General features: G+C 43.6%; 3 protein-coding genes and 1 non-coding gene across 4 annotated transcripts in view; 2 read left to right on the forward strand and 2 right to left on the reverse strand.

Moving 5' to 3' along the window:
* LOC139054640 (uncharacterized) overlaps positions 1–20,084 on the forward strand; it is a 40,834-nt gene extending 20,750 nt beyond the window's left edge. The window contains exons 3-6 of the mRNA XM_070531994.1: positions 16,368–16,479; positions 19,617–19,701; positions 19,813–19,907; positions 19,990–20,084. Coding sequence (XP_070388095.1) covers positions 16,368–16,479; positions 19,617–19,701; positions 19,813–19,907; positions 19,990–20,030 — 333 coding nt within the window. The 3' untranslated portion in view covers positions 20,031–20,084. The remainder of the gene's footprint in view (positions 1–16,367; positions 16,480–19,616; positions 19,702–19,812; positions 19,908–19,989) is intronic.
* On the reverse strand, positions 1,387–15,736 carry LOC135897341 (uncharacterized). Its single transcript, XM_065425958.2, has 5 exons — positions 15,625–15,736; positions 14,750–14,792; positions 13,824–13,929; positions 12,044–12,112; positions 1,387–4,585 (listed from the first exon to the last, which is right to left on the reverse strand). Exons 1-5 carry the CDS (start codon positions 15,734–15,736, stop codon positions 4,553–4,555), a joined length of 363 nt encoding a protein of 120 aa, XP_065282030.2. The 3' UTR covers positions 1,387–4,552.
* On the reverse strand, positions 9,261–9,335 carry TRNAS-GGA (transfer RNA serine (anticodon GGA)). The gene has a single exon. It is a non-coding gene; the product is annotated as a tRNA-Ser (tRNA).
* A 2,205-nt stretch (positions 20,085–22,289) lies between the features above and the next one.
* LOC135897358 (nose resistant to fluoxetine protein 6-like) overlaps positions 22,290–26,444 on the forward strand; it is a 76,460-nt gene continuing 72,305 nt past the window's right edge. The window contains exon 1 of the mRNA XM_070538896.1: positions 22,290–22,434. Coding sequence (XP_070394997.1) covers positions 22,305–22,434 — 130 coding nt within the window. The 5' untranslated portion in view covers positions 22,290–22,304. The remainder of the gene's footprint in view (positions 22,435–26,444) is intronic.

Consider the following 26,444-nt stretch of genomic DNA (forward strand, 5'->3'; position numbering starts at 1 on the left):
TGCTTCTGGCTTGAATATATGCATCCAGTCGTCATTGCGCTTGCAGCGATGCACATTTTCAAAGGAAGTAAATTCTTGTTTTGTAATACATAGTGATCACCAATTACGTTTATAAGCGTATTAACATCATAAAAAGATACAACTTTCATCATATCGTCACAGAACAGAAGGTGGCAACATGTCTTGTCATTATTTGTCGCTGCGGACGCTGCTTCCTAAAGTTGCAAGCTTCGCTAGCTACATATTCAATCGATTATTCGCTTCCCGTCTTTTTAAAGTATTTATGAGGTATGCTGTTCTAAAGTAATACATAGGCTATGAGAGAAATTGCTCTAGAGAGCTACGGTTTAACTGGTAATGCTTGTGGTTCGTAATTTGCACCGAACGCTGGTACATTACCGTTTTTTCTTCATTCCATTTCTATCTAAATCGGGACGTAATAGAATGATATAATAATATGGCTGCATTAACCGATCTATCACTTCTACTAACTGTCGCAGATCTTCATATACTTTTCTACGTTTTAAGATTTAGCCGGAACAATGACTTAGACTACACCGTTTTATTCATTACCCCAGACACATGTACGTGTAAAAGTCTCATTCATCAAAGAAAAATTATGCAATCAAAAAAAACTACACTGTAAACAGAAAAATACCCAGATGGGCATTTTTTGCTTGTCCTCTAACGCATTCCCTTTTGTACATCTTTTTCCTCCCATTGAATGGGCGTACGATAAAACTCCCATGCCATGGGCATTAATTGGGCACAAAACGGGGGTACCGTAATACGCCCACTTCACCCCCTTCACCCCCATTTGACGGGGAGGTACAATGGGAGTTTTGTGAAGGAATTAAAGGCATTTTAGTTTAGGTGTGGCAAGCACGTAGCGGAATGCTTGGTGGCGCGGGTCCCGCGCTTACGCAGCACCAGACGGAACGCCGCAGGCCAAAATGTCGAACGCCGGCGATCAAGGCTCAAGGGAACTCGTCCGTCCGTGAGCTGCCACCCGAGCAGGCGTCGCACCTGCTCGGAGCGAACGCCGGCGCCCGACACTGTGGCCTCCGGTATTCCGTCTGGTGCTGCATAGGCGCGGCGTACCGCCACGAAGCATTTCGCCGCGGGCTCGCCGCACGTGGTCCAATCGACGGCACACGGCCACCCCTGAATCAACCAAGTCGCGCGCACACGTGGTCCAATGGTGAATGAACCCGTCACTGCCCGTCTTCATTCTTTTCTTTCGCTGATCACAGAGCCCCTCTCGTTGCAAAGCTTTTATACAATCGTCCTATCGAAAATGCTAGTTACCGGAAGTGCCTCCGAGGCCAGCAAACGCCTTCGAGAGCAGTTGCTACTTGCTGAAAGGAAAAATGCACGAGACACACATTGACAGCAAAGAAAATTTATTAAACACCAAATGTAAGAAATATATGTTCACTTTCGGGCCCAAAAGAAAGCAAATTTCTGCCCCAGTAAAATAATTGTCTTGATTTTAAAAAAAGAATACTGTACATTGTAAGCATGCATGCCAGTTACTAGTATTCTACATGTCCTAACACAATGAAATTAGCAAATGAAACAAATGCTATGAAATCTTATCTCGTTTCATACTGAACTGTAACTACATAGCCATGTGTTTGAACTGTTACTTTGCACTGACACTCCACACTTTTGCACAGACTATATATTGAGCTTGCTTGACCAACAGTAAAACTCCACTTGGGCCTAGTTGGTACATAATTCTGAACTTAAAATTACAGCGCAAACACCTAAGACGGACCACAAAAGGCAGATACGGCACACACTGGCGCTAACTGACAACTTCTTTATTTCTTTGTCATCGATGCATATATAAACCCTAGGCCACACAACCGCACAGACTACATTACAGAGATCTACCAAATTACCGCATAAGCAAACGTAGGAAGTCAAATGCAGATGGGTGCAGGGACAAAGATATGTCACTGATGCAATTATCACCTTGCCTTTTTATGTGGTAGGCCTCTAAGGCAAGCTGCGCATGCTCATTCTTGCTTTTGCCAAGAATCGACGTCCTATCAAGTCATGTCTCACAACTGTTGTAAGGGTTTGCATGCGGAACAGGGTGCACTCCTCTACCTACATTCTTGTTTACTTTTTTGCGCATGTTCCCTGCGTGGTCCCTTAAATACATAAGGTCATCTATCAACTCAAGGGAGTTGCTTGCAGGCATAGTGTTCCTTTGGCTTTTTCTTCGCCGAATAAGCTTTTAAAGCTATGCTCACGCACCTGCGGAGAGAGCAGAGGAGGAGGCCAAATTCGGCATAGTGCTTCATATGTGTGGCGCGCTGTCGGCGTGGTTTACACCATTCCACTCTCATGTGGTAAGATATAGCTTGGCTAGATAGGGCATTATGTCAATGAGCTACTCAGGGAACATGCGCAAAAAGTAAACAAAAATGTAGATAGAGCAGCGCACCTTGGTGCGCATATAAACTCTTGCAACAATTGTGAGGCACAACTTGACGGGACGTCGATTCTAGGCAAAAGCAAGAATGAGCATGCGCGGCTTACCATAGAGGCCTACCACATAAAAAGGCAAGGCGATAATTGCATCAGTGAGATATCTTTGTCCCTGCACCCATCTGAATTTGACTTCCTACGTTTGCTTATGTGATAATTTGGCAGATCTCTGTAATGTAATCTGAGTGCCTGCACGGTTGTGTGGTCTAGGGTTTACATTGCATCGACGACGAAGAAATAAAGAAGTTGTTAGCCTCGATGTGTCGTATGTTCCTTTTGTGGTCCGTCTTAGGTGTTTGTGCTGTAAGTTTAAGTTGCTTGACTAAGCCATTCTAAATTAACATTGGCTTGTATAATGAGGCTGATCAGTGGTATTTTGCATGGACTAGCACACAAATATGATAAATGTCAAAGTACTAAATTAAGAAATTGGGACTCAACACACAAACAAGCTACATAATTTAGTGTAGTTATTGGGCTGTATTTCCGAGCAGGCTATTAAAAATAAACCGTATTTTACAAACCAGAACCCACCTGCTGATTATGAGACATGCCGTAGCGAGTAACCCCGGATTAATTTGGACAACCTGGGCTTCTTTAACATGCACCTAAATCTAAGTACACGGGTGCTTTTGCATTTCACTCCCACTGAAATGCAGTTTTGCTTACGACTAGATTTGCGAAAGTTCCGAAAAGGATTCCCCCTATATTTTTACAGTGGGCACTCTTTAAATGGAGCCTCAAGGGGCCGGGGAAATTGGTTCCATTTACCAGGCATTCTATTTAGTGCGAGACATTGCAGAGAGCCAACCAACCATCAGGATGGTATCCTGTTTAGGCGGCAGTTTCGCTTAAGCGATTTTCGTTTATGAAGGTTCCACTGCAGTTCTTAATAGTGGATGAGTTGTGTTCTGCATGGACACTTTAGCATGGCTACTATGTTTAGTTGAATATTGTGCAAGCAGCAACATTTCACTGTACCCAGTGCAATATATAAAGCCAGCAATGTAACATGCTGCAAATGCAGCCACGAACAAGTAACTCCCCTAACATACCCAATAACAGCATCTTTAGACGAGATTAGTACTGGTTTCTCATGTTTAAGTGCCTTGTTTTCAGAAATCAAATCCTCCTGATCACATTGGTTTCCAATCGTGTCAATCCCCGCGCTGAGGTCATTTGAGATTTCATTTAATTGCACTTCAGATAGCATATCGGTCTTATTTAAAAAGCACATGGCATCACAGTCACCACCTAGATATAGAACTCGAGCTGCAACGCAGTAGCAGACATTCTGAGGTAGATGCCTAACTATTCTTTTGAATTGCGATGCATACTTAAAACACTGCTATGCAATTGCAGACAGGGCTGGTAGTGTAGCAACCAGGACAGATTTAACGGACATACAGGAGCAAAATTGTGTGAGCTTTGAATAAATATTCTCTCTGAAGAACCATGCTGTCCAGTTATAAAATGGGGATCGAAATAAAGTAGTTGGATAGCAAACCTGCATTTCATTAAGTAAACAAAAAACTGTTCATGCTACCTTCCAGGGTGCACACTACATTCTCTTTCTTTGAATGTGAATTTGTTACCTTGCCATGGGTTGCCAAATGTATGGGTGTATCGTTGGTCGAGGGTGGATATAGGTCTCAGGCTAGAGGAAATATTTCGACAAGGAGACTTGCCAGGTTGAACAACGAATGTCTCAGGCTGGAGCCATTTGGTTCCCTTGCAATGATGTTGGCTCCAGCTTGAGACTTTTTTTGTTGGACAACTGTTGACAATTAATGTCGCCATCTTTTCATTTACCCTCGTCTTATTCAACCCATTGCTCCACGCAGGAGCTGCACTTTCTTTAAGAATAAAAATATTAATGAGCTAAAAGGCTTTGTGCATGGCTGCGTCCCCAAGTGCAAAAATTCGTTTTCAATGAATGACAGAGTTGGTACCTTTCTTGAGAATTCAATAAGAAGAACCAAAATTAAGCTAACAGACTGGTTATGACGACAAGTAAACATGAATTGATGTGGAGTGCCATTTCTTCATTTCACACCAGGCTTGGGGCCAGCCGGACTTCTTCCTAAAATTGAGAAAATTTTTCTAATTAATTACATATTAAGAGTATTCTCTTCATAACCTAAAAATTTTTAAAAATTGTTATTTGGTTATTCATATTTAGTTGGGAACAGCGCGAAGAACACTGACGAAGTAAGGGCGTATACAGTAATGACACATAGTGCTGGCTGACTACAGATTTAATATTAGAACAGACAAACAGTTAAGTACTTTGGAATGCTTCCTAAAAGCCATAAAAAACCAAAGCAGGAAGCAGTTGTACGAAATAATGTATGTGCATGAAAAATGCACTTGATCATCGGTTTGCAGATATGTGTGCCATTTACTTGTCAGTTAACAAAACGTGTTACACTGAAACATTTCTCCTACAATTTGGCAATTCTGTGGGCACTGATTATTGCTTGGGTCAGTTGGCTGCTGTTGTTACTGCTATTAGTGTATGGTGAAGTGTAATGTAGATGGGGAAGTGCTACTGACAACTACGAACATTGGCAAATTTTGCTGCACCAGGATAATGCACGCATTGTCCTGCTGCAGCAAAACTTTCCAGTAAACTTTCACAGTTCTCTGTAGTACGTTCCCATCTGTCTCGCCTCGCACTGTTTCATCTATAGCGCTTCACCATACTATAATATGCGCCACCAACTGACACAAAATTCTACCCTTTTGAAGTTCCTACTGCTACTTCGCACTCGTCACATTCAGGCTGCCAGCCGTACTAAGCCCAATGTAGTATAACGGCATGGACTGGCAGCTCCTGTCATGGATTTACTCTGGTGTAATGGGACCACAGAAGCAAATGAAGACAAAGACATGCAGGACACAAGTGCTTAACCTCAACTCTGGCTTTAATAAGAAAACAGACATATACAACACGTAGTGACACGAAGTGACATTATTAATTCAAAAACAAATTCTTCATGCAATTTAATTGAGAATGACTGATGCATTTGTCCTTTTCACGCTAATCTGCCAAAGCTTAATTATCTTATGTACATTTGCTCATAATTTCTGGCAACGAGTTTCGAAGAACACTGGAACGAACCACTCTATTTTGCAGTGCATCACAATGTGCGGATGAGAGTTGTTGCACACAAACTTCATTAGCCTCAATCTCAAATTATTACAATGCGTGTCTATGCAATGCAAGCATGACTGGATAGCAATGGCAGACTACATAACCTCCGTTGCACAGTGCAACGCCTGCAAATTGTGCTGCACGCAACAAACTAATTAGTTTGTTTTCCTGGCTTCAATCTTTTTTCTCATCAGAGCAAATCTCTCTTCACATGTTTCATACAAAAAAAAAATGTTTGCCCGTAGGGACCAGCTACACAATTACTCACGAAAATAAAATCCCAAATGCATACGAAACAACTGCAACCACTTCTTTACTTCATCATCTCATTCATTATATTCCCTAGTCATGCCTGATTTAGTTGCACAAATCCTTTTTCTCAGGCCCTTGTAAGGAGAGTTTTGTGCTGCAACAAAAGGCAGAAGCCAAAAAAAAGGAAGAGGTTGGTTGTGGCTTGAAGCACAATATGCATCTAGTGAGCTAGGCTGCAAGCGTTGCGTAGTCTGCTGCCATCACAAGGCCGTGCCTACATTGGACAGATGGGATGCTCTATTAATGCGAAATCAGGGAGATTGAGGCAGTATGAGTCATCTGTGTGAAACAACCCTCCCTCACACAATGATAAATGCTGCAAAGAATGTGACCGCGGTCCTGTATTCCACAAAACTTGCGTTGTAGCGAGATATTATGACCTGACAACATGCAACGTAATTGTGGTTTGCAACATTTAAAAAGAATGATAAATGTATCAGTGATCCATTAGTTGCACTGCATAAAGAATTTCTTTTAACAGATATCATCACATAATGTCTCCACCTGTTATTAAATATTGCGTTTCCTTATTTTAAAGCTTGAAGTGAAATCCGGTGCTTGTGTCATGCGTACATATCTTTCTTCGTTTACTTTTTGTGGTGCCAACACACCAGAATTTGTATAACCAAATGGCCACACTGCTTTTGTCACGTTATAGTGGTGCTTGCAAAGCCTCGCAAACAGCAGCCTATTTGGTCAAAACGTGCTTTTGTACATATGCTTTTCCAAAAAGAAAAGCTGCGAAAAGGTAACAGAATCAACAGCAGTAGGTTAAATCCACTGCAATGCTTTACTTTTCTGCCTTTATTATTCGTTGCACCTAAGTGGATAAGCCAGAGTGTTAATGTTACAGAAATGCAGCAAATAAGTTGTTGAAATTATGCAAAAATGTTAACGCAACTAAGCATAGATATATGTGCAATAATAGACACCACTCAGTGTCTTTCCTTCTGACACAAACGTAGTATATCTTATTTTTTTGGCATGAAGAAAAGCATATGTAGACCAGGCAATATTTGAATGAGAGCCTTCACGATTAAGCACCACTATGTGACCATTAGGGTACATACACTGTAAATAATACAGATGATGTCCCGAATATCACCAGTGCAACATGTTGGCGAAAGCAGCAACCATTAACCCCGAAACTAATCAAATCCCACAAAAAAGTGGCTGTGGCTTAGCTAAGGTTAAGGCCAGGATGCGAAGCATACTAGCCTTTATTTTAGTTGTTGAACCACTGTTTAGCCTGGTGAACTGCTGTTGCTTGGCTAAATTTGGTTCGGCTAGACGAAGAAACAACTCATGCAGGCGAGCGCACGAGCTGAGACCCGGCTATGTAGCTACGCGGCCGCAAGCGAGCGCACGAGTTGAGCCTCCGCTTTTGCAGCTGTTATGACGTCATATGGTAGCTACGCGGCCGCGCGCGCCGCAGCAAGGAAGAGCATGGTTGTGCGGCTAGTATGCTTCGCATAATAAAAAAGAGATGTGTCAGTGCAGCACCTATATTCTGAAGTTACAGGAAAGTGGCATGCTTGTTAACAAACCTACAACCACGGCACATTTGTATGTGGCCAACCCCTGCCTCTTTATGTGCTTTCGTGCCTTTGACAAGGTGTTACTAGATATTTATTTGCTTGTCTGTTGCAAAAACACATCAATTATCAGGTCCGTGCACAGTGCACCATGCCATTTATCTATGTGGACTCACTTTGTGTCCTTAGCACTGCTCTCACCTGTTCAGAACTAACAATCGCAAAAAGACTTGTTCTACTTAAATCTACATGTCTGAACATGTGGGTTCTGCAGTTGAAATAAGGTAATTATAAGTAAAACGAATGACATGTTCTGATTAACTTTGTTTTCATAATCTAATTGTTTATTTGGACACATAACCAGTCAGATCATTCGCACTAACACAAGAAAATAAATTCAACACACTGGTTTATACTGGTCGGTGCTCTTTTGACTTTAGTACACACTGAACAAACGACAGGCAGTGGGAAATACCAACAACCACTAACTTCCAGACGGCATTATTAGTCACATGTGCACATGATATAGCTACAAAAACCCAAACGAAAGTAAACAAAGAAAAAACTACATTTTAACAGAAAAAGAACAAGACAAAACAAATTTCTTCTGGTAGCTAAGTCACAATCAAGGTGCAAATGCCAGCTATAGTTCGGCAAGCACACATTTAGTTATTTTGCTCAGTCGCTCAATATCACAATTTCTTGTTTGACAGCAACACTGACGGGACATCTGTGCATATCTTTATTGCACATGCCATTTTTGCTCGCCCCAAAATCCTTTCGTGGTTATTCATTTAGTACCTGCTTCGCCTGTACTGGCGTTGCAGGGGGATATACATTCTGTGTAATGTAACTTACAGTCAAATCAAACAAACAAAGCAGGGAGGGAATTATCTTTGAAAACTATGCAATCATTTGCAGGCGGAAAAACCTTGCAGTCCCTTTGGTCCCAGGAAAAAACAATGTGAGGCATCACCACTAAGGAAATTAGTAAACCTGTTTAGTGTAATCTCTTCCTTGTGAGGTATGATGATAGCCTGATATGAATTTCCCTATCTCTACATGTTTGGAACAGTATATGCTGTGAAATAACTTTAACTGAAGAGATTTCCTAGTCTTTTCATTCCTGCCATTGCAGCTTACCCTTACTCTCAGTAATACAAAGCCATTTAGTACGATTTCAAATTTTGAATTTGAGAGTCAGCGAATAAAGATATGGTTTTACGGTGTGTCACCGATACCTTCAAATAGGTAGTATGAAGCAAACCCAGCCTTGCTTTTTCATCCACTCTGTCCTCTTTGATACTGTCACACGCAGTGGGACGACACTATCATGAAAAGTGCTGGCAGTGGAGGCGAATGCTATGTCTGTCTCATTTCAATGCATCTCTGAAACTACAGATTATGCAACCCCCAGTACTAAACACGTGGGAAGACTGTGCACATAATACCATGCCATATCAGCACATCTAGTCTTTCCACACGCAGCAGATCACCTCTAGAACAGGGTGTGCAGGCTGCAGATGTGCTCAGCTGCGCTAGAAATGAAGACACACATGGACTGGGCCCCTCTGAGGGCCCCCTTAAAAGCTCAGTTTGTCATATTTTGTTTCTGCAATAGGCTAGTGCAAAGAGTGAATTTGCTTCATTCCTGAATAAAGGGAAAATCAGACATCCACCCGTTCATAGCAATTGCTACAAAGGAAACTCATATGGATTCCTCGAAAGAAAAGCCTCATAGTTGAAGAAAAATTCGTCCTGGTCCGGGACTCGAACCCGGGACCACCGCCTTTCCAGGGCAGCCGCTCTACCATCTGAGCTAACCAGGCGGCTAGCAGATGGCAGGGCGAAGTTGAATTTGTCGACAACACAAAGCAAAGGCAAGAGTTTCATGTAGTAGTTCTGCGGAAACCCGCAAGGTGGAGAAAAGTAATGAATAAAGGGAAAATCAGACATCCACCCGTTCGTAGCAATTGCTACAAAGGAAACCCATACGGATTCCTCGAAAGAAAGGCCTCATAGTTGAAGAAACATTCGTCCTGGTCCAGGACTCGAACCCGGGACCACCGCCTTTCCGGGGCAGCCGCTCTACCATCTGAGCTAACCAGGCGGCTAGCAGATGGCAGGGTGAAGTCGAATTTGTTGACAACACAAAGCAAAGGCAAGAGTTTGACGTAGTAGTTCTGCGGAAACCCGCAAGGTGGAGAGAAGTAATGAATAAAGGGAAAATCAGACATCCACCCGTTCGTAGCAATTGCTACAAAGGAAACCCATACGGATTCCTCGAAATAAAGGCCTCAAAGTTGAAGAAAAATTTGTCCTGGTCGGGGACTCAAACCCGGGACCACCGTTTTTCCGGGGCAGCCGCTCTACCATCTGAGCTAACCAGGCGGCTAGCAGATGGCAGGGCGAAGTCGAATTTGTCAACACAAAGCAAAGGCAAGAGTTTGACGAAGTAGTTCTGCGGAAACCCGCAAGGTGGAGAGACGTAATGAATAAAGGGAAAATCCTGGTTAGCTCAGATCGTAGACCGGCTGCCCCGGAAAGGCAGTGGTCCCGGGTTCAAGTCCGGGACCAGGACGAATTTTTCCTCAACTATGAGGCCTTTCTTTCGAGGAATCCGTATGGGTTTCCTTTGTAGCAATTGCTACGAACGGGTGGATGTCTGATTTTCCCTGTGCTTCAAATGTGCTTCATCCAAAGTATGTTATCGCGACCATGCTGCTCTGTCACACCTAGGCTCCCTGCGCTTGAGCGGAAGTTGTATTTTCTTCTATACGTTTGTTCAGGCTGTCATTAAACAGTTGGTAGTTTGGCACTTCACTGTCTTCCTTTCTTCTATCCCTTTTCAAGAAATGTATTTTGCGCCACAATGTATACCTAGGAAATCTAAGCACCAACTTGCCCAAGAAGAAGTCCTTTTGGAACATCTACACAGGGTGTTTTGACTAATGTCATACCAAGTGAGCACACTACAAACCTTGCGTGTATCGTTTTCATGACTCTTTCGATGACCATATTTCGTTTTCAGTGACTTTATCAACTAAGTATCTAGCGGCAGCTTGAACATAGGCACTCATAAGAACTCGCACCAGGCTTGGTCGAATACGTCCAGCACTGCATCACTGAGTAGTGAACCATGCTGTAAGAGTTGGCAACTAAATTGCCACCTCGAGATTGAAACTTTTCAACCTTACAATCAAGGCTTCAATTGCCCAGCCAGCGAGCTGCAGCAAAGGTGTGAACTATAGTCATCTGATGTCACATTCTATGTCATAGCAATAGCAGCTTATCTCTGTAGTGGCGGCCCTCAAGGCCAACAGGCATCCCTTTCTGTGCACGTGCTTGTGTAGGACTACGCAGATGGTGCCAGTTTGTTCTTCAGCATTAACACTATGTTCACGCTGTATCGGCAACACATTTTCTTACTCAGTGCAATAGCCCTTGAACCTGCATAATTGCCACCAACCTTTCCTTTGCCATGTCATTTGCTTCTGCTTTGATGTCATGGAGCAACTTCAGCTAGCTGAAGCATTGATGTTGTTTGAGTACCCACACAGCCTTGCAGTTTTGGAACCTGAACGTTGCTTCATTAAAAGCTGACATGATTTGGTCTCAGCAGACAGATCAGAGTTAAAAAAGAACACTCATAAACTTCTTTCAAAGTCGTTCTAACCTCGTCAATAATCCCGGGCCTTTTGATGTGTTATTCAGCATTGTCCAAAGCAAGTTGGCTTTTAAAAATCAAAATAACAACTTTGTGAGGGCAGCTACTGGGCTACCTGTCTTTTCAGCGAGCCTGAAATGTCTCCCAGCCATCAAAGCAAGAGCGAAAAAAAAACGACAATGAAAAGTGTGGCAGACAAAATGTTCATGTAAATGCATATGTTTATGGACAGTTACACTAACTGAAAAAGATAGTGGCTTCCCAGTACAGTCTTGATGTACGTAGTTGTTTCGGTCACAAACAAACAGCCAGTTGCCCAGTCCTGCACAAGCACAGTGTAAAGATGCTTATAAATTAAAATTTGTTGTGTGTGCATGTGGTGCAGTGTACCACATTTCATTTTCCTGAGGCTGCAGTACACTGGGAAGACTGGTTGCTACTTCAATAGGAAGCCCTTACAGTATTGCAGCCCTTTGTTCAGATCTTGCTGCAGATTGTATCAAATGCGAATGCAAACTGTTTTGCAGGACACGTCAGTTCAGTTCAAGCAATTAGACCGAGTAACCCAAGAAATACTTCAAGCCTCCAAAACGTTTTAATACAGTCCCTAGTTTAGTACAGGTTTTCGCCTGATGTTTTGGCTTCTACGGTATAATGCTGTGTATAAGGCTTGCTAGGTACTAGTGGTTTGATGTGCACACTCTCTTGTGTTACTATAATTACAACTTGTAACAAAGATTTTCCTTCCTCACAAATGTTTGGACACAGTGCCTGTGAGCTCATCTTTTAACCTGTTTTTCATTCGATCTGTGCATTTACATCGAACGTAAACTACAAAATATCAGTACTGAGAATCGCAAAAGAACACACCTGCGTAACGATTCTGCCGAGATCGTTGGAGTGGTCAGTCACAGGATGCAACACCGGTAGAAAGGCATCCTGAGGTAAAGCAAAATAAAAATCGTTGTAGGATGCGGATCAAAAATTTTATTCTGTGAGGCTTTTGGCATGTATACTAATTACTACATTTGTATGTCAAATAGTTTTGCATAATAGCTGAGCAAGGTTAACGTCTCGCCCTGTGACTGTCAGCCAGTGCTACTCATGGCATTGGTGACAAATATGGCACATCCTTTCAAATGGAACTTTTGTGCATTGCATGAATTGAACTTAGGTTCACATATACATGACACCTGTGGTTAAAAGGATGTGTTGCATGCCACACCAACGCCACAAGTGGCACTGCCTAACATTTCCAGGGCCAGACTTAGTACATAAACAATACAAATGTGCAACAAAGTGAACAGGTGGATAGCTGCTGCTATAACTCAAAGATTGCATGCACCATGCAGATGTGAATGCAGCTCCCATCAGGATAGAGTTGCCCTTTGGTGCACTTCATTTCTCTTCCTCTTTTGTCTTCATTGCATGCTGGTGCCATATGGTAATAATGAACAAAAATTAAGCACCTCAGTTCCCATTCTTGTTTTGCTACATGCTGTAAAGTCATCCAAATGCGCTTAAGACTCTTAAGGATGTACTTTAGCCATTTTGTCTTGACAATATTGGTACTGAGCACAATGCATCATGCAAGAAACTTGCATATACCGGGCACCGCTATAGACACTGCGACCTCTGCAGTTTCTACACAATCTGGCATAATGTGCTCAAGCTGCCTGTAAACACTGGAGGGTGTCTATGATACATTAAGAAGCTCAGCAAACATGAGAAGGGCCTAAAATGAAGGTCAGAGAAGCAAAGCAAATTTTTAACCATTCCTCTCTATGTTGCTATGAATGTGAAGGTGCCAGCAAATGATGTATTTGAACTATGTTTTTAATGGTGCAATACAAGAGAGCACATTTTTGCAATAATAATGTGACAGAGAAGAATGACAGAAACTAACTTAATGAATATTTTTCTAAACTTGCATGAGGGTTTCGTCATTATGCTGATGCACACACCTGCATATCTCTACTGTGAAGTCTTGTTTCGGTTTCCTATTTTATTTTCACATAGTAATTTACATCATACACTTGTCCTGAAATACATCACGTTAGGCTCCTTCAGTATTTTTTTTTCTTACTGGAACACACATGCCTATACAGGGCACACACTCAAATACATGCAAAGCTGCCACGGGACTGGCCATTTGAGGTCGACATGTTTGTACAGCGCAAAAGACGCGGACTGAAGGAAGAACACAACACAGGTGCTGTCACACACACACTCAAGGCACTCTGTGGGATTCTCAGGCTTTTTTCATGCTCCTACAAACACATTATGTAGCACATATTGAGCCACAGAAAGCTGTACTGGAAAATGTTCACGTTGCACTACAATTTTATAATTGAGACTTTTTATCTAATTATAATATCTGAGTTGATTATTTGATTAAGAATAATTAGGTAATTAGGCAAAATGCAGAAAATCTAAGTATTTCCAAGAGACAGGAAATAACATTACCTAGGTTCTGTGCAGCTAGGTGGCATATGCGTATTTTTTTAAGTTTGCTAAAGTTACGTGGGATAACCTTGCATACGTCCCATGGTACAGGTGTCACACCAATCACTCTAAGTGATGCCGCTAAACTAGCCATTGCACTTAAAACATATAGGGTAATAAAAGTAAACTCTAGGTAAGAGCATACCAAGACCTCTATTGCTGAAAAGGGAAACTGATGGGAGGCGACTGATCTCCGGTTATGAAGCTGCTTCATCCTCACAGCTGGCAACGAAACGACCGCAACCACAGTCCTGAAATAAAAGAGAAAAAGTTGACACTACAATGATCACATAGAACACGAAAAAGCTGGTCGCCAGTTTATCTTGGAGAGCATCTGCTACTACATTAGGTTTTGTATATTGGTCAGCTTATTGTTAAACTAAGCTTGCCAAAATTTTATACCTTAATGGCTTTGCTCTTTACAAACTAAAACCTTTGCCTAATTCATACACTTATGCACTACTTAAGCTATGAGATGTTTACTGATCCCTTACAATGAATGGCTTCTAAGACAAATTATTTCACACAAAAGGATGCATAACTTATGAGTGTTACTGACATTGAATACCAAGGTAATTACCTTTTTATAATACACGATGGCAGACTTCAAGCACATTTTTCTCACAGATACAGGTTGATCGGTCTGCCTTTCTTTTTTCACCAGCAGTAGAAATTTTGTTATTAATAATCGTGCAATATAGGATGATGCTATGATGTGTGATATGATCCTGAGTTGAAAAGCGCCACTTTTTTGTATGAATTTGGCACCTAGAATTCAAAACTCAATATCTGTACCCAATACGCAACGGCACAGCAGCAAAGTAATTAAACATTAAACAAGTCCAGGTATCCAGTGCACAGCGCCAGCTGTTGAATAACAACACTGCACAAGCATCGACTGTATAGATGTAGCGTATAGTATGTGCACGGCAGGCGTAGTGGCGGCCTCCAGCAAAGAACACAGCCATGGAGCGACGCGCCCGTATGAGCCAGCGCCGGCAATTCTATCGCGTAAATTTAGCACACGCATCGTTTTCTGGCCGCCGAGGTGCAGGCGCCACTGGTACTCACCTGCTCCGGCCGCCGAGGTTCAAGTGATGGCGTATCCAGTAATCTGAATCAAAGAAGGACACTGTTACCGCCAAGCAGTACGCTAACTATAAACTATAAAGCGTTTCTTATACTCTGACCGGCAGTTCATGCGGCGTTGACCCGTAGTGCCGTTGGAAGCTCACCACACGCTTTTAATACCACAAACGCGCCGCCGACATTTCACGCCCGTAGATCAAAGTCGACGGGCGCAGGCTCTACATGCTACACGCCGCAGTCGCACACTCCCTGCACAATCAGCGGCGTGAGCGCGAAGAGACACAGACGATAGCACGGCGCGTACTGGCAAATCTGCACAATGCGCGCTTAGTGAGCGACCTACTGCACACAATCGCACGAGCTAGGGGACTGGCGCCGCGTACGCGCCAGGTAGCAGATACCGCGCACAAAGAAGCGCCGCCGGTTCTCGCTCAAATGATCGCTGTACAAACACTCACACACGCGCACCGCAGTAAACCCTTAACGAGCTGCCACATTTTCAAGCCGCGGTTAGGCGGCGAAGCTTAGCTCACCTTGCACTGCACATAACTATTATGGTAGTGGCTTGCGCTTCGGGGAACATGTCGAATGTTCACATCCACCCTATTAAAGACGCGGCACAGTCCCTCATCATGTAAAATTCTAATGTTTAAGTAAACTCGCTTGACCCTAAACACTCAAGTCACCTCGATTACGACAAAGTTCGAAGAAACACAGTGATCGTGCAAAATGGTTCTAGACGGCCAACTGTCGCGCCATGTTGTACTGAGACCTTCAATAAGTCATATCAGCGCGTCTCTTCACTTAGAACATATGCACACTCAGAGAACGTGTAATAATCGTTCAAAGTCACTTACCGTGGAGTCTTGGGGGTTCAATGCTGTGAGAAACAACAACCACGGTAGAAGAATGCGCAGCCGCTGACAATGGCTGCCCCTTTGCGGCTTTCAACGCCCGCGCGCGCGCCATGCGCGCGCTCCGAAGGCTTGTGCTCCTCCGCGCGTAGTTCCGACCGCTCCGACTTTCGGCGTCCTGTGTGCAGCGCGAAGGCGCGGCTACTCCGAACAGAAAAACAGCGCCGACACACATTGCGCGGGATATTTCGAATGTGACTGCAGAAATAATCCTACTGAAATTGTCGCTGCGGCTGCCTGCCTTGTTGGTCACGGCTGAGTTATTCTTTTCTCTATTTGGCTCGTCTCAGATATGGGTGTATTTCAACACTCCCACTTTCCCGTACGCCACCGTTATTCCTTGAAAACCCCCATTTTACAACCGCAATGGCCCTTCAAATGGGGCCGGGGGTATAATAATGGTTCTAGCTTATTTTACTTCTTCTCGTGGTAGTAGTCATTTTAGGCTAGAGGGGAAAAATGGCATATCAACTGTTAAAACGCCCATATGGGCTCATTTGTGTTTACAGTGTAGAGGCACGTATTCAGATTCATGTGCCCCTCAAGATAAAGGGTTGCCAAAGGCAATCAAATTCAGTGCATCCTGGGAAGCTCTAAAAACCGTCGGATATAAGCCCGAAGCACTTAACCTAGACACCCTAGTTTTCCTCCTACAATATTCATGGTGGTGATTACTTCTTGCGCAGCTCGGAAATATGGCCAAAGGCTTTACCGAAATGAGAGTCCCCCTGCTCCACCTGGGCGTATGCACGATCAACAACTGCAACGAGAAGGAGCTACAGGAGCTGATCAGAGCAGGTACGTGCGAGGACGGCGATTGCGCACATACAGCAGATATAGCTGAACGACAGCAATTACGAGAAATGTCCGTGAATCATTGTTTTTTTTCCTCTCGTTGCCGGAAAGCGTTCCGCAATGGCATACAAAGAAATCAGGGCTACTTGCTTGATCACTTCGCGATCATTAGGGCGCCATATTTAGGGCATGCGCTTCGTGCGTGTCTGGCTTCCTTGTCACTAATGTGTCCGGTGAGCAGATACAATAATCACGGACTTGTTCTGCACCATAGCCTGACATTTTTGACGTAACCGCGCCATCAAGTAACAGTTAGATAATTTTCTGAGTACTAATAAAATGAAAGGCAGCTAAGAGCGTGCGTAATGACAAAATGACTCCACTCCCAGACGATCAAGTGCGGTCTTCGAATGCGGATATTGTAGTCTTGTTTCGTGGATTCTTTATCTTCACTTTATTCGTGTTGTTGTTGTCTTCTTAGTCCTCCCCATTGACGAGGATGCTGATGGGCTGGAGAAGGATGATATTGGGAAAGCACGTGAAATTCGCATTTCGGTTATTCTTTTTCTCGTGAACTGCATGCAAAACAGCACAGAGGAAGGTAACATGGCGCGCCATCACGGAAAGTTCTTCTATTTCCTTTCAATGCAATTTTCCACCATCCCCGAGATTTGTCAAATTTTCAGGCCACCGCCACTTCGCCTGTAAGTCGGGCGACGTCACGAAAAGCACTAAAATTTCACCTCTGAAATGGCGCGTGCACACTGATTATTTGTCACGAGGCCGAAGAAAAGAACGTCTGTTATGTTAGACGTAGCGTTAGACTTCTACGTCTTTATTGCGATTAACCCTAAGCTGTTCGCCATAAATGTCTGGCGTATGCACACTTCGCGAGTCTGTCACGAGACGCCACCAATTCACGAAAATTCAGTCAAATTTGCTTTTATGCACTAAAGACGCATTAAAAGCCCAAGAAAACCTCTTTGTTCAACTGCTTGAAACTGCCTTGTACAGGAAATAATGAAACATAGCAGCTTACCGATCACTCTCTCATTGGCTACTTGGAGCTACCCGGAAGAACGGATTTCTCTTCGAATATTAAAGTTTTAGTGTGGCCGCACAACGTTTTCCAGACTATTCTGTCGGCCCCTTTTTCTCCCTCTCGGACCTGGTTTAACGGTATTTTTAACCTTTTGTTGCACGCCGCCGCGATTTTCCACCAAGCGAGCACCTCAAGTTAGGCAAAGGGAAGCGGACTAATCGCAGTTACCAGCATCACCTCATTCATCCGGTTATATACTTTCACTGCACTTGCTCAGATGGACCGAAACTCTCTCCGCTTCTTTGTTCTGCTCGCCTCCTCTTATTCAATTAGAAAACAAAAGCAATTTAGCGAAGGCAATGCTATTCCCTTTCAAAGCAGACAAACGTGACCTTCTACCAACGAGGAGAGCGTTTGAGTGGACCGTGAAAACAAACCTGCCGATCAGCGTCCGATGCTTGACGTAAACCTGACGTCAAGAGATTGGAAGAAAATTAGTGTGGAATGGCTTTACGTTGTATGGCCCAGGGACACTGATTACATATAGTTTTCTAAAAGGCTTTATAGCAAAAGATCTCACCATAAACTATCCAGTATGCAGAAGTACTTGTATTAATTCTTCAAGCACCTTAGGTGATATCTCCATGATATCATTAAAGCCTGTTTCTTTCTATCAAGCAATTTTAATCGTGAGTGACACTGCAGTTTTCGAAGCCATGCAACCGCTGCGTTTCTCCAAAAAAAGCTGTCTCTTACTTGAGGCATCATTCAGGCGAAAACGGTGTAGTCCACACCACACAGCAAGCAATGAGATCAGTATAGCCTTACATTAGGCTGGCGAAGGCAAAAGCACCTAAGGTTAATGAAACATCATAACTTCGTGGCGCCCATCTTGCAATGAAACGATCTTCGCTAATGACTTCGAATTCTCCTAACATCATACTACGCATTGATGCATAATGTGACTCAAACTTGTCTGAGTTGTCAAGTGGCCGATTTGGTCACCAGTGTTCACGAGAAAAAGTGCAAGCTGACGGCGCAATGAGGCCGTGGGCGCACTCCAATACCTCATGTGCGCTCCATGCGCTCGTAACCAACAATCTCGAACCCAGCCCCGCAACCACTTGAGGGAAGTATGATTCACATTGTGTGCAAACAGTGTGAATATCAGAATATCATAGCCCTGCTTTGATACCTCCATTCCGAGAAAGCACCGCAAATACATTTATTTCATTTATTGCTGAAAATACCCGCCGTGGTGCTTATTAGCTATGCTGTTGGTCTGCTAATCACGAGGTCGCAAGATCGAATCTCAGACGTGGGCCTCATTTCAATGGGCGTGAAACGTAAAAACTCCCGTGTACTTAGTTTTGGGTGCCGGGTACAGATTCCCAGGTGGTCCATATTTCCGAAGTAAGCCACGACAGCGCGCCTCAAAATCAGATCATGATTTTGGCGCGTAAAATGCCATAATAATTTTTTATTCCTCAATGCGCCCACGAACAACACTACGATTTAGTATTGGTGCACTTGTGTTACACGAAATACAGAAAACACAAAACCAAAACAGAAAACCTGAAAGAATAGTGGTACAAAATGCAACAAGAAATTGAAATAAATCAATGGCAGAATTAGGTAAGGTAAAGAACACATACAAGGGCTAAAAATATCATGATCATAACACCGCGTATTTTGTTCTGTTACAAGACGTGTTATAGCGTTAGAGGAGCAAGGTGAAGTCGCGTAGAAAAAGCTGGCATTACGAAAGTTTGGGGGAGACACGCAGAACGTTACAGCAGACAGTAACCGCGGACAGGAGATGTGCCTGTGAATTATTTTATAAAATAATAAGTAATCACATAGTTTCACCTTATTTGTAGGGGTTGAATAATAAACATGCACTGCACACCCTGTTTGAATAAAATGCCCGGTGTTCCAGGAATATATCGTACAGGATGCGAGTGAAACATCGGAATTAACTCGCGTAACGCCATTCCAATGCATGTGAAACGCAACAACTATCTAATACGAGAAGTGCTGAATTAATAAGAAGCTTCTTCCGAAGTAAATTTGCCAACTTACTCTGGTCTTCTTTCAGTGCTTCCTCCTTCCATAGATGTCACCATCTCGAGTTGCGTAACATCTTTGCCTCCCGCCATGACAAAAGGGCAGGTTGCTATTTTGTAAGTATGTCCTCGTGGTAGTGTAGAACTAAGCGAAATAACTAGTCTAAAGGAAATCATAGGAACTCTGTGGCTTCTTCCTGTCATTAATGTACCTTTCTTTTTTGACAGATCGTTTCTTGGCAGTTTGGTGTTGTTGCTTGTGGTTGGAACACTTCTGGATATATGCAGCCCTGCAGGGCGGGATATGAAAAGAAAGAACCAGAGTAAGTTCACGCACTGCATTTATAAAATACTTGTCGTTGGCCACTCATCTTCGGCTTCATACACAACCATGATCTGATGCAGTTACAGGAGGCCAGCTGGAAGACAAGGGCGATTATCATTAAGTACATTTCAGCAATGCAGCATTGAAATATCTGCTTTTTTTCTTTCTACAATCACCCATTCGGAAATAAATGTGTCTGTTATTCAATATTTCTACACAACACATGACATGAACTGGGACTGATTCCTTCACGAGGGCTCCAAAAAATGAATTCACGCTGAATCAGTTCTTCAAGGAACTGTCGCGAGGCAACCCGAACACGTTCGAAGGTGCTCTTGGGAGACGAAGGGCAGTGACAGTCAAGCATTGCAGCGAAATCATTTTTGCTCATGAATTCTTTCGAGTGCATCTCAATCCACAGGCTGAGCGGTTTGAGTTAGTTCACTTTTCAAAGACACAGAACTCTTTGCTTTTGAGGTTGTTCGTAGTCCTCGGCACGGTAAACTCGGCATTAACCGCGGACATGGCAGCAGACGTTGCTGTCTGTGTTCTTTCTGCACTCCTGTGCATGTTACCCGCTCGATTCATCGAACTACGAAATAACTGACACATCTGCAAAGTCATCATGACAGACACGTCGCGCTGTCAGACCCAGTCCTTTCTTGAAGTACGCTTGGGGTGCCACGACGTTTACGTTCTCCAGTACCTAATTCACGTGCGTCCTGCGCTTCTTGAAAAGCGACGACGGACGTGTTCATGCTTTAGTACACTATATTTAGGCTGCATCCCAGGTGAATGCACAGCCGTAGTGAGTAAGTTCGGCGTGAGAAAACATCATACAGCATACAGAGGGAATTAAAATGCTTCATTATTACTTTCCCAGAAAGAGAACGGTCTGGATAGGGTGCTTCTGCTCGCCTTTTAAAGAAGTGTTGCTTCGGTTGTGCCTCATTAGCAAATGTTTACGTCGAAAGCTCCACATAATTTCTATGCCAGTGACAGTTAATAAGGATTTCCTTTAGCGAATGTGCTCTTGGAAAATTTGGTTCTGAGTGGCAATATTGAGGTACAAATAATACTTACAGCTGCCACCGACGCTTGTTCGAGACTTTTCGGAAACAGGTCTAGGTTAGTTCTCGATATTCTTGGGCCGCAAGTTCAGGAATATGTGGCACACAAAAAAAATTGCATTTTTCTTTTCGGGTAAAATTTAGCGCCAATATTTTTATGTTTTTCGTTTATTTCTCAGCGCTCCATTGGCGTAATACTTTGCTCACACACGCCCTTTCAATTTGCTATCAATTGGACCCACTGAGCTTGACAATTTCCGGCGAAGCCTGCCTTTGGTCTGTTTTTAGAGTTCTAGCTGCATACAACCCTCGCAATACCCACCGTGGTTGCTCAGTGGCTATGGTGTTGGGCTGCTGAGCACGAGGTCACGGAATCGAATCCCGGCCGTGGCGGCCGCATTTCGATGGGGCGAAAACACCCGTGTACTTAGATTTAGGCGCACGTTAAAGAACCCCAGGTGGTCTAAATTTCCGGAGTCTTCCACTACGGTGTGCTTTATCAGAAAGTGGTTTTGCCATGGTAAACCCCATAATTTAATTTTTTAACACCCACAATGAACTTAAATCTCCCCAATAATTGCTTTTTAAAAAACCAGAACTTATTCGTTGTGTGGAACGCATGAATTTGTAGCTGCATGCAACACTTGAAATGAGATAAAATCTCCCCAATAATTGCTTTTCTTTAAAAAAAAAGAGAACTTATTCATTTTGTGGAACGCATGATGGTAAGGGAGTGCAGATCGAGAGGCGTAAAATTAAACAGAACTGTACCTGAAGACTTGGTCTCAACACTGCAGCACAAAGCAGTGCTCCTAAGTATGAGGACTAGCGCTAGCAAAGACTGATATTCGCGAGCAATCGGATGGGTTTTACAGCGCTCGCAGGAAAACTGATGACGCTAATTTAATCAAAAACTCTCAAAGGCTACTTTTCTTAAAGCTACATCCCAACCTCCTTATTACTTCTAATCAGTTATGTGCATGTTGAGAACAATATAATTCCCAAGATTTTCTTTGCAGAGAGTTTTAAAACAGCTCAAAAATGCTCACTGGAGTGAACGTTAGTGCAAGTCATGAGACGTGATTCCATAGTTGTACAATGTTAAAACGTGCTTTTTTCATACCTAAATACATGTATCACGGCAGTAATAATTATTTTAATAAATAGGACATTACATCATGTATCTTACCTATTTCTTTTATTTTTGTTCAAGTCTTTGCTGCCATCGTGCTTTCGATCGTGGTTCAATATTTGTTTCTTCGCTCCCATTTTCAGATTTTTTTCTGTCTGCTGTGAAGTCATTCTCTGTAGCGTCAAATACGAACATGATGCTGCATGTAGCTCGAGACAAGGCATCCGATGCCTACAGGCTGCGCTTCCTACACGGCATTCGCTTCCTAAGCATAGTATGGATTGTTGCTGGACACAACTACGCTACGTCTTCGTATGTGTGGGGTGAGTAAGTTTGGGCGTTCTTCCCCTTCCGAAAATTCATCACATGCTCTGATGAACAGAACAAGCACAGTAACACGTTATTCGGCTTCTTTGGTTGTACAGTCGATCAGATACATATAAATAGGGGACGCAGGCACATGCAATCATGATGCAAGTAGCGTACAATGTAACGATTACAGAGAAATGTGATGGCACCACGGATCAGTACTCTTATTTGCCGTTATTTGACAAGCACGGCCACTTGTCAACCATGCATGAACGGCTCATTTGTTGGAAAAATATGTAGGAAAGTATAGTCATTTGGCGCAGGAACCATGAAAGAGCCCCACAACCAGAAAATGAAGGCGATGACAATCACAAAGTTGCTCAAACAATGAGTAACGTGCTTATTAAAGCTCCCTCCACTTCTTTTTATGTCCACCCTTCAAACAATTTGGGCGCAGCCGCAATTTAATCTTTTTTGGCATGCCACGCTACGTCATGCTCCAGCCGTTCCAGGTGCGTGCGACTATGCTTACATGCGCTTTCTTTGCTTAGACACGAGTATAGAAAATGCGCTTCATCGGGCATTGCAAATGCTCTCAATGAGTGAAATGTCAAACAGGCATTATCGTCTTCTTTATTGCATGTGTAACATGAGAAATTTGGTGACAGAAAAATGGGGCTATCTCATGATGAAACCTGGGATAAACAACAAAAGAAAAAAAGAACGTACTAAGGATGCAAAATATTTCCGTACGAAAGAGTTGCCAGTACAGCAATTGTTATTTTTAAGTAGGTGGCAGTTCTTGTGGGCCGACAAAGCGAACTAAATGTCTCATTTTTATCTTCGTCATAGTCGAGAATGAATAACATTTGGCTTTCAGTTTGCTGGTATTTCCAACCCATGAACGTAAGCCCTAGGTTCCAAAGAATACCACTTGTGTGTTAGGAAAATGAGATTCTAGACAGTAAAATTAAACGTGCACATTCGCGAATGACTGCTTCATGTTCTAAAATATCGAGATTGCTGATTCTTCGATAATAAACCAGCAGAAATTTTGAGCAATGTTTATCCGAGCGCCTTTTAAGCTGTTTATCGTTCGAGCAAACCAGACTATGCGCATTCTACGACCGTCAATCGCTCGGCGCTTCATACACTGCTGACATTATATTTGTATATGCTGTTAATATTTTTATTATAAATTCATCAAGCTCAGTTTGGTTATTAGATAATTCATTTCACATCCGTAGTTGTGACATTGATAATTTAATGGCATAGGCTAAACTAGATTGCTTTAAGCCCAGCATAAGTGTTGTTTCTAGGCCAAGTTTATGCCTTTGTGTGTGTGCGTTCGGCGGCGTAAAAGGCGTGTTCATGTTCCACATCTGTAATGCGTTAATGCTGCACAGAATAACAAACATAGTGTCACAAACCATCGAAGATGATCGTCAAATCCTTGAATCCGAAACTATCCTTGAAGGCTATCCTTGAATTACGAAAGTTTATGGGCATATCAGCTGACAAAAGAAATGGAAATTTAGCTGCGAAAGGCAACGCCAAATGATACCAGGATTCAGCATATTTTCTAACGACAGATTCCCTGATGAAACCATTTAGCAACCCACACTATTGTGGCTATCCAGGCTGCAGCTTCCAATCATGCTGTAGCGCACGATGGTGGTTCTCAACGACAAATAAATGAACATTCAAAATGGTTAGTTCAAACTCCCCGTATCTCGGTGGCACATACATTCTGGAGCATTAACCCAGCCTAGGCACTTACCTAGTGGCACGCTCTCAGTGACAGATGTTGCCTTTTGGGGCAGCCATTATTCAGCAGCAAGATGTCTTTTAAGGCACACACGCAGTAACCGAAGTTGTTCATATTCTTACGTGAACGAAGAATTCAGAACTGGACACTATTTACAAATTATATTTACAAAGGATAACTGCAGAGCTGGCCAGTTCAGCCTACAGCTCGAGAGCCAGAGAAAGTTCGTAGTCTTGTCGGGGCACCCCGTGCATCGTTCACAAGAAACACGCAATACCCATGTATGTACCAGCTTCTTCTGTGTGTAGGCGGATGTGACGCCACAGGGCCGCTGCAGGAGGAAGTGGCAGCCGTATTCCGAAGTTGGTCGAAGCATTGTACGATGCGTTTCCTCTTCGCTTACTCGAAATTCCGGCCTTCCTTAATGATGGACTCAACGGTTGAGCAGTTCCTGCAAAGCAGGAGGTTGAGCGCATTGTCCGCGATGCCCTTCAAAATGTGGCCGACCTTACTGGCCTCCAGCATGTCTGCGTCCGCTTTACGGCAGAAAGCCAGAACATCTTAACTATACGCGACCTACGATTCGGTTAATGACTGGGCACGAGACGCTAGCTGTTGCTTGGCCTCCATTTGACGTCCCACAGGTCTTCCAAAAAGATCGCGTAGCTTTTCCTTGCAGGAGTCCCAGCTTCTAACGTCGGCTTCATGCCTCTCGAACCATACATTCGCGGTTGTTCCCGAGTACAATATCATGTCGGCCAGCAAAAGTGTGGCATCCCACTTGTTGTGCTTACCAACGCGCTCATACGACGTCAGCCAGTCCTCAATGTCGACATTGCCAGTGCCGATGAATATTCCCGGGTGACGTAGCTGGATAAGCACTACTTCCGCTGGTGTCCGAGAGGTGGAGGCAGCGCCAGTAGCCATAACAGCGGACCGATGAGACGCCCGCTGCGAAGATCCAGGGCCGGCTTGTAGCGAGATTACGCCGCACGTCCACTAAATTGTTACGGGGAGAAAATATATGTATTTACAATATATGCAGTTACAGTGGTGTAGCTCAGTCGCCAGGATAGCACCATCAACCGATCTTCGAGACACTTCAATCTCCTCTTCACCTGCTAACGTCATTTTGCCCACAGTTGCACAAACTTCTACGTGACATTACGTTCGAACGTTGCTGGGGCGTTGCATAGACCGAGTGGCATAAGATTTAATTGATATAGACCATCAGGGGTGAAGAACGCGGTCTTGGTCCTTTTCATCCACAGAAATTTGCCAATAAGCAGACTGAAGGTCTATTGAGGAAAAGTAGTTGGCACCGTGGAGACAATCGAGGGCGTCGTCAGTGCGAGGCAAGGGGTAGACGTCTTTCTTGGTAATACGGTTTAGATCGCGATAATCTACGCAGAAACGTCATGTGCGATCTTTATTTTTAATAGGCACCACGAGCGACGCCCAAAGGCTTGACGAAGGTTCAACAATGCCTTTCGCAAGCATCTTGTTCACTTCATGAATAACCTGAGGCTCTGAAGGAGAAACTCGATGTGGCCGGCCGGTGATGAATAGGACTGGCAACACCAGTATTTATGTGATGTTTAACAATTGAAGTCTGGCCCAATTGGCGATTGTGGAGGTCGAAGATGTCGTACTAGGACACCAAAAGGCGACACTGAGCTGCTGCTTGTTGAGGCAATAGGTCCGCAGCAATCATGGGACGAAATGTTGCGTCAGGGCAATAGCATCTTGTGGACACGGTAAAGAATCTGAACAGACGTCTACTGAAAACGTCGTGATGTGGTCATCTTCTATAGCACTCAGGGTTGCAGCCGATATGCTCGTTGTAGAAGTTCCTTTGTCAGGCTAAAATTGACGATAAGGAGGCAGGTGCGGTTAGCGGAGACAGTGACGACGAAGCGGGGCACAGTGATATTGTGCATCAAAAGTACATCAGGAACAGGTGCGACGAAGTAATCGTCATCGCGCACAGGAGAAGATGATAGCAAATCGACGAAAGTCAAGGCTCTACTTGGCAGGCGGACGAAGGCTATCGTACTGATGTTGTTCGGCAGTTCGGCACGAATATGCGCGAGTAGAGGAAGTTCGAGGCAAAGGGTACCGGCAGAACAGTCGATCAAAGCTGAATGCGCCGTAAGAAAGTCGTGTCCGAGAACTAGACCATGGGGGCAACCGGGCAGCACTGTAAAAACAGGAACTTGGTGGTCGGCGATACTTATACGGGGAGTGCACATTACA

Source organism: Dermacentor albipictus, chromosome 1 (assembly GCF_038994185.2).
Source record: "Dermacentor albipictus isolate Rhodes 1998 colony chromosome 1, USDA_Dalb.pri_finalv2, whole genome shotgun sequence".
Lineage (NCBI taxonomy): Eukaryota > Metazoa > Arthropoda > Arachnida > Ixodida > Ixodidae > Dermacentor > Dermacentor albipictus.

Excerpts from the sequence above, each read along its gene's own strand:
- LOC135897341 (XM_065425958.2), bottom strand. The coding sequence starts at position 15,736 with ATGGCGCGCGCGCGGGCGTTGAAAGCCGCAAAGGGGCAGCCATTGTCA. Across the intron at positions 12,113-13,823 it reads TTTCAGCAATAGAGGTCTTG|GATGCCTTTCTACCGGTGTT; the intron begins GTATGCTCTTAC and ends GCTTTACCTCAG. Across the intron at positions 4,586-12,043 it reads TCGGCAGAATCGTTACGCAG|GAAGAAGTCCGGCTGGCCCC; the intron begins GTGTGTTCTTTT and ends TCTCAATTTTAG.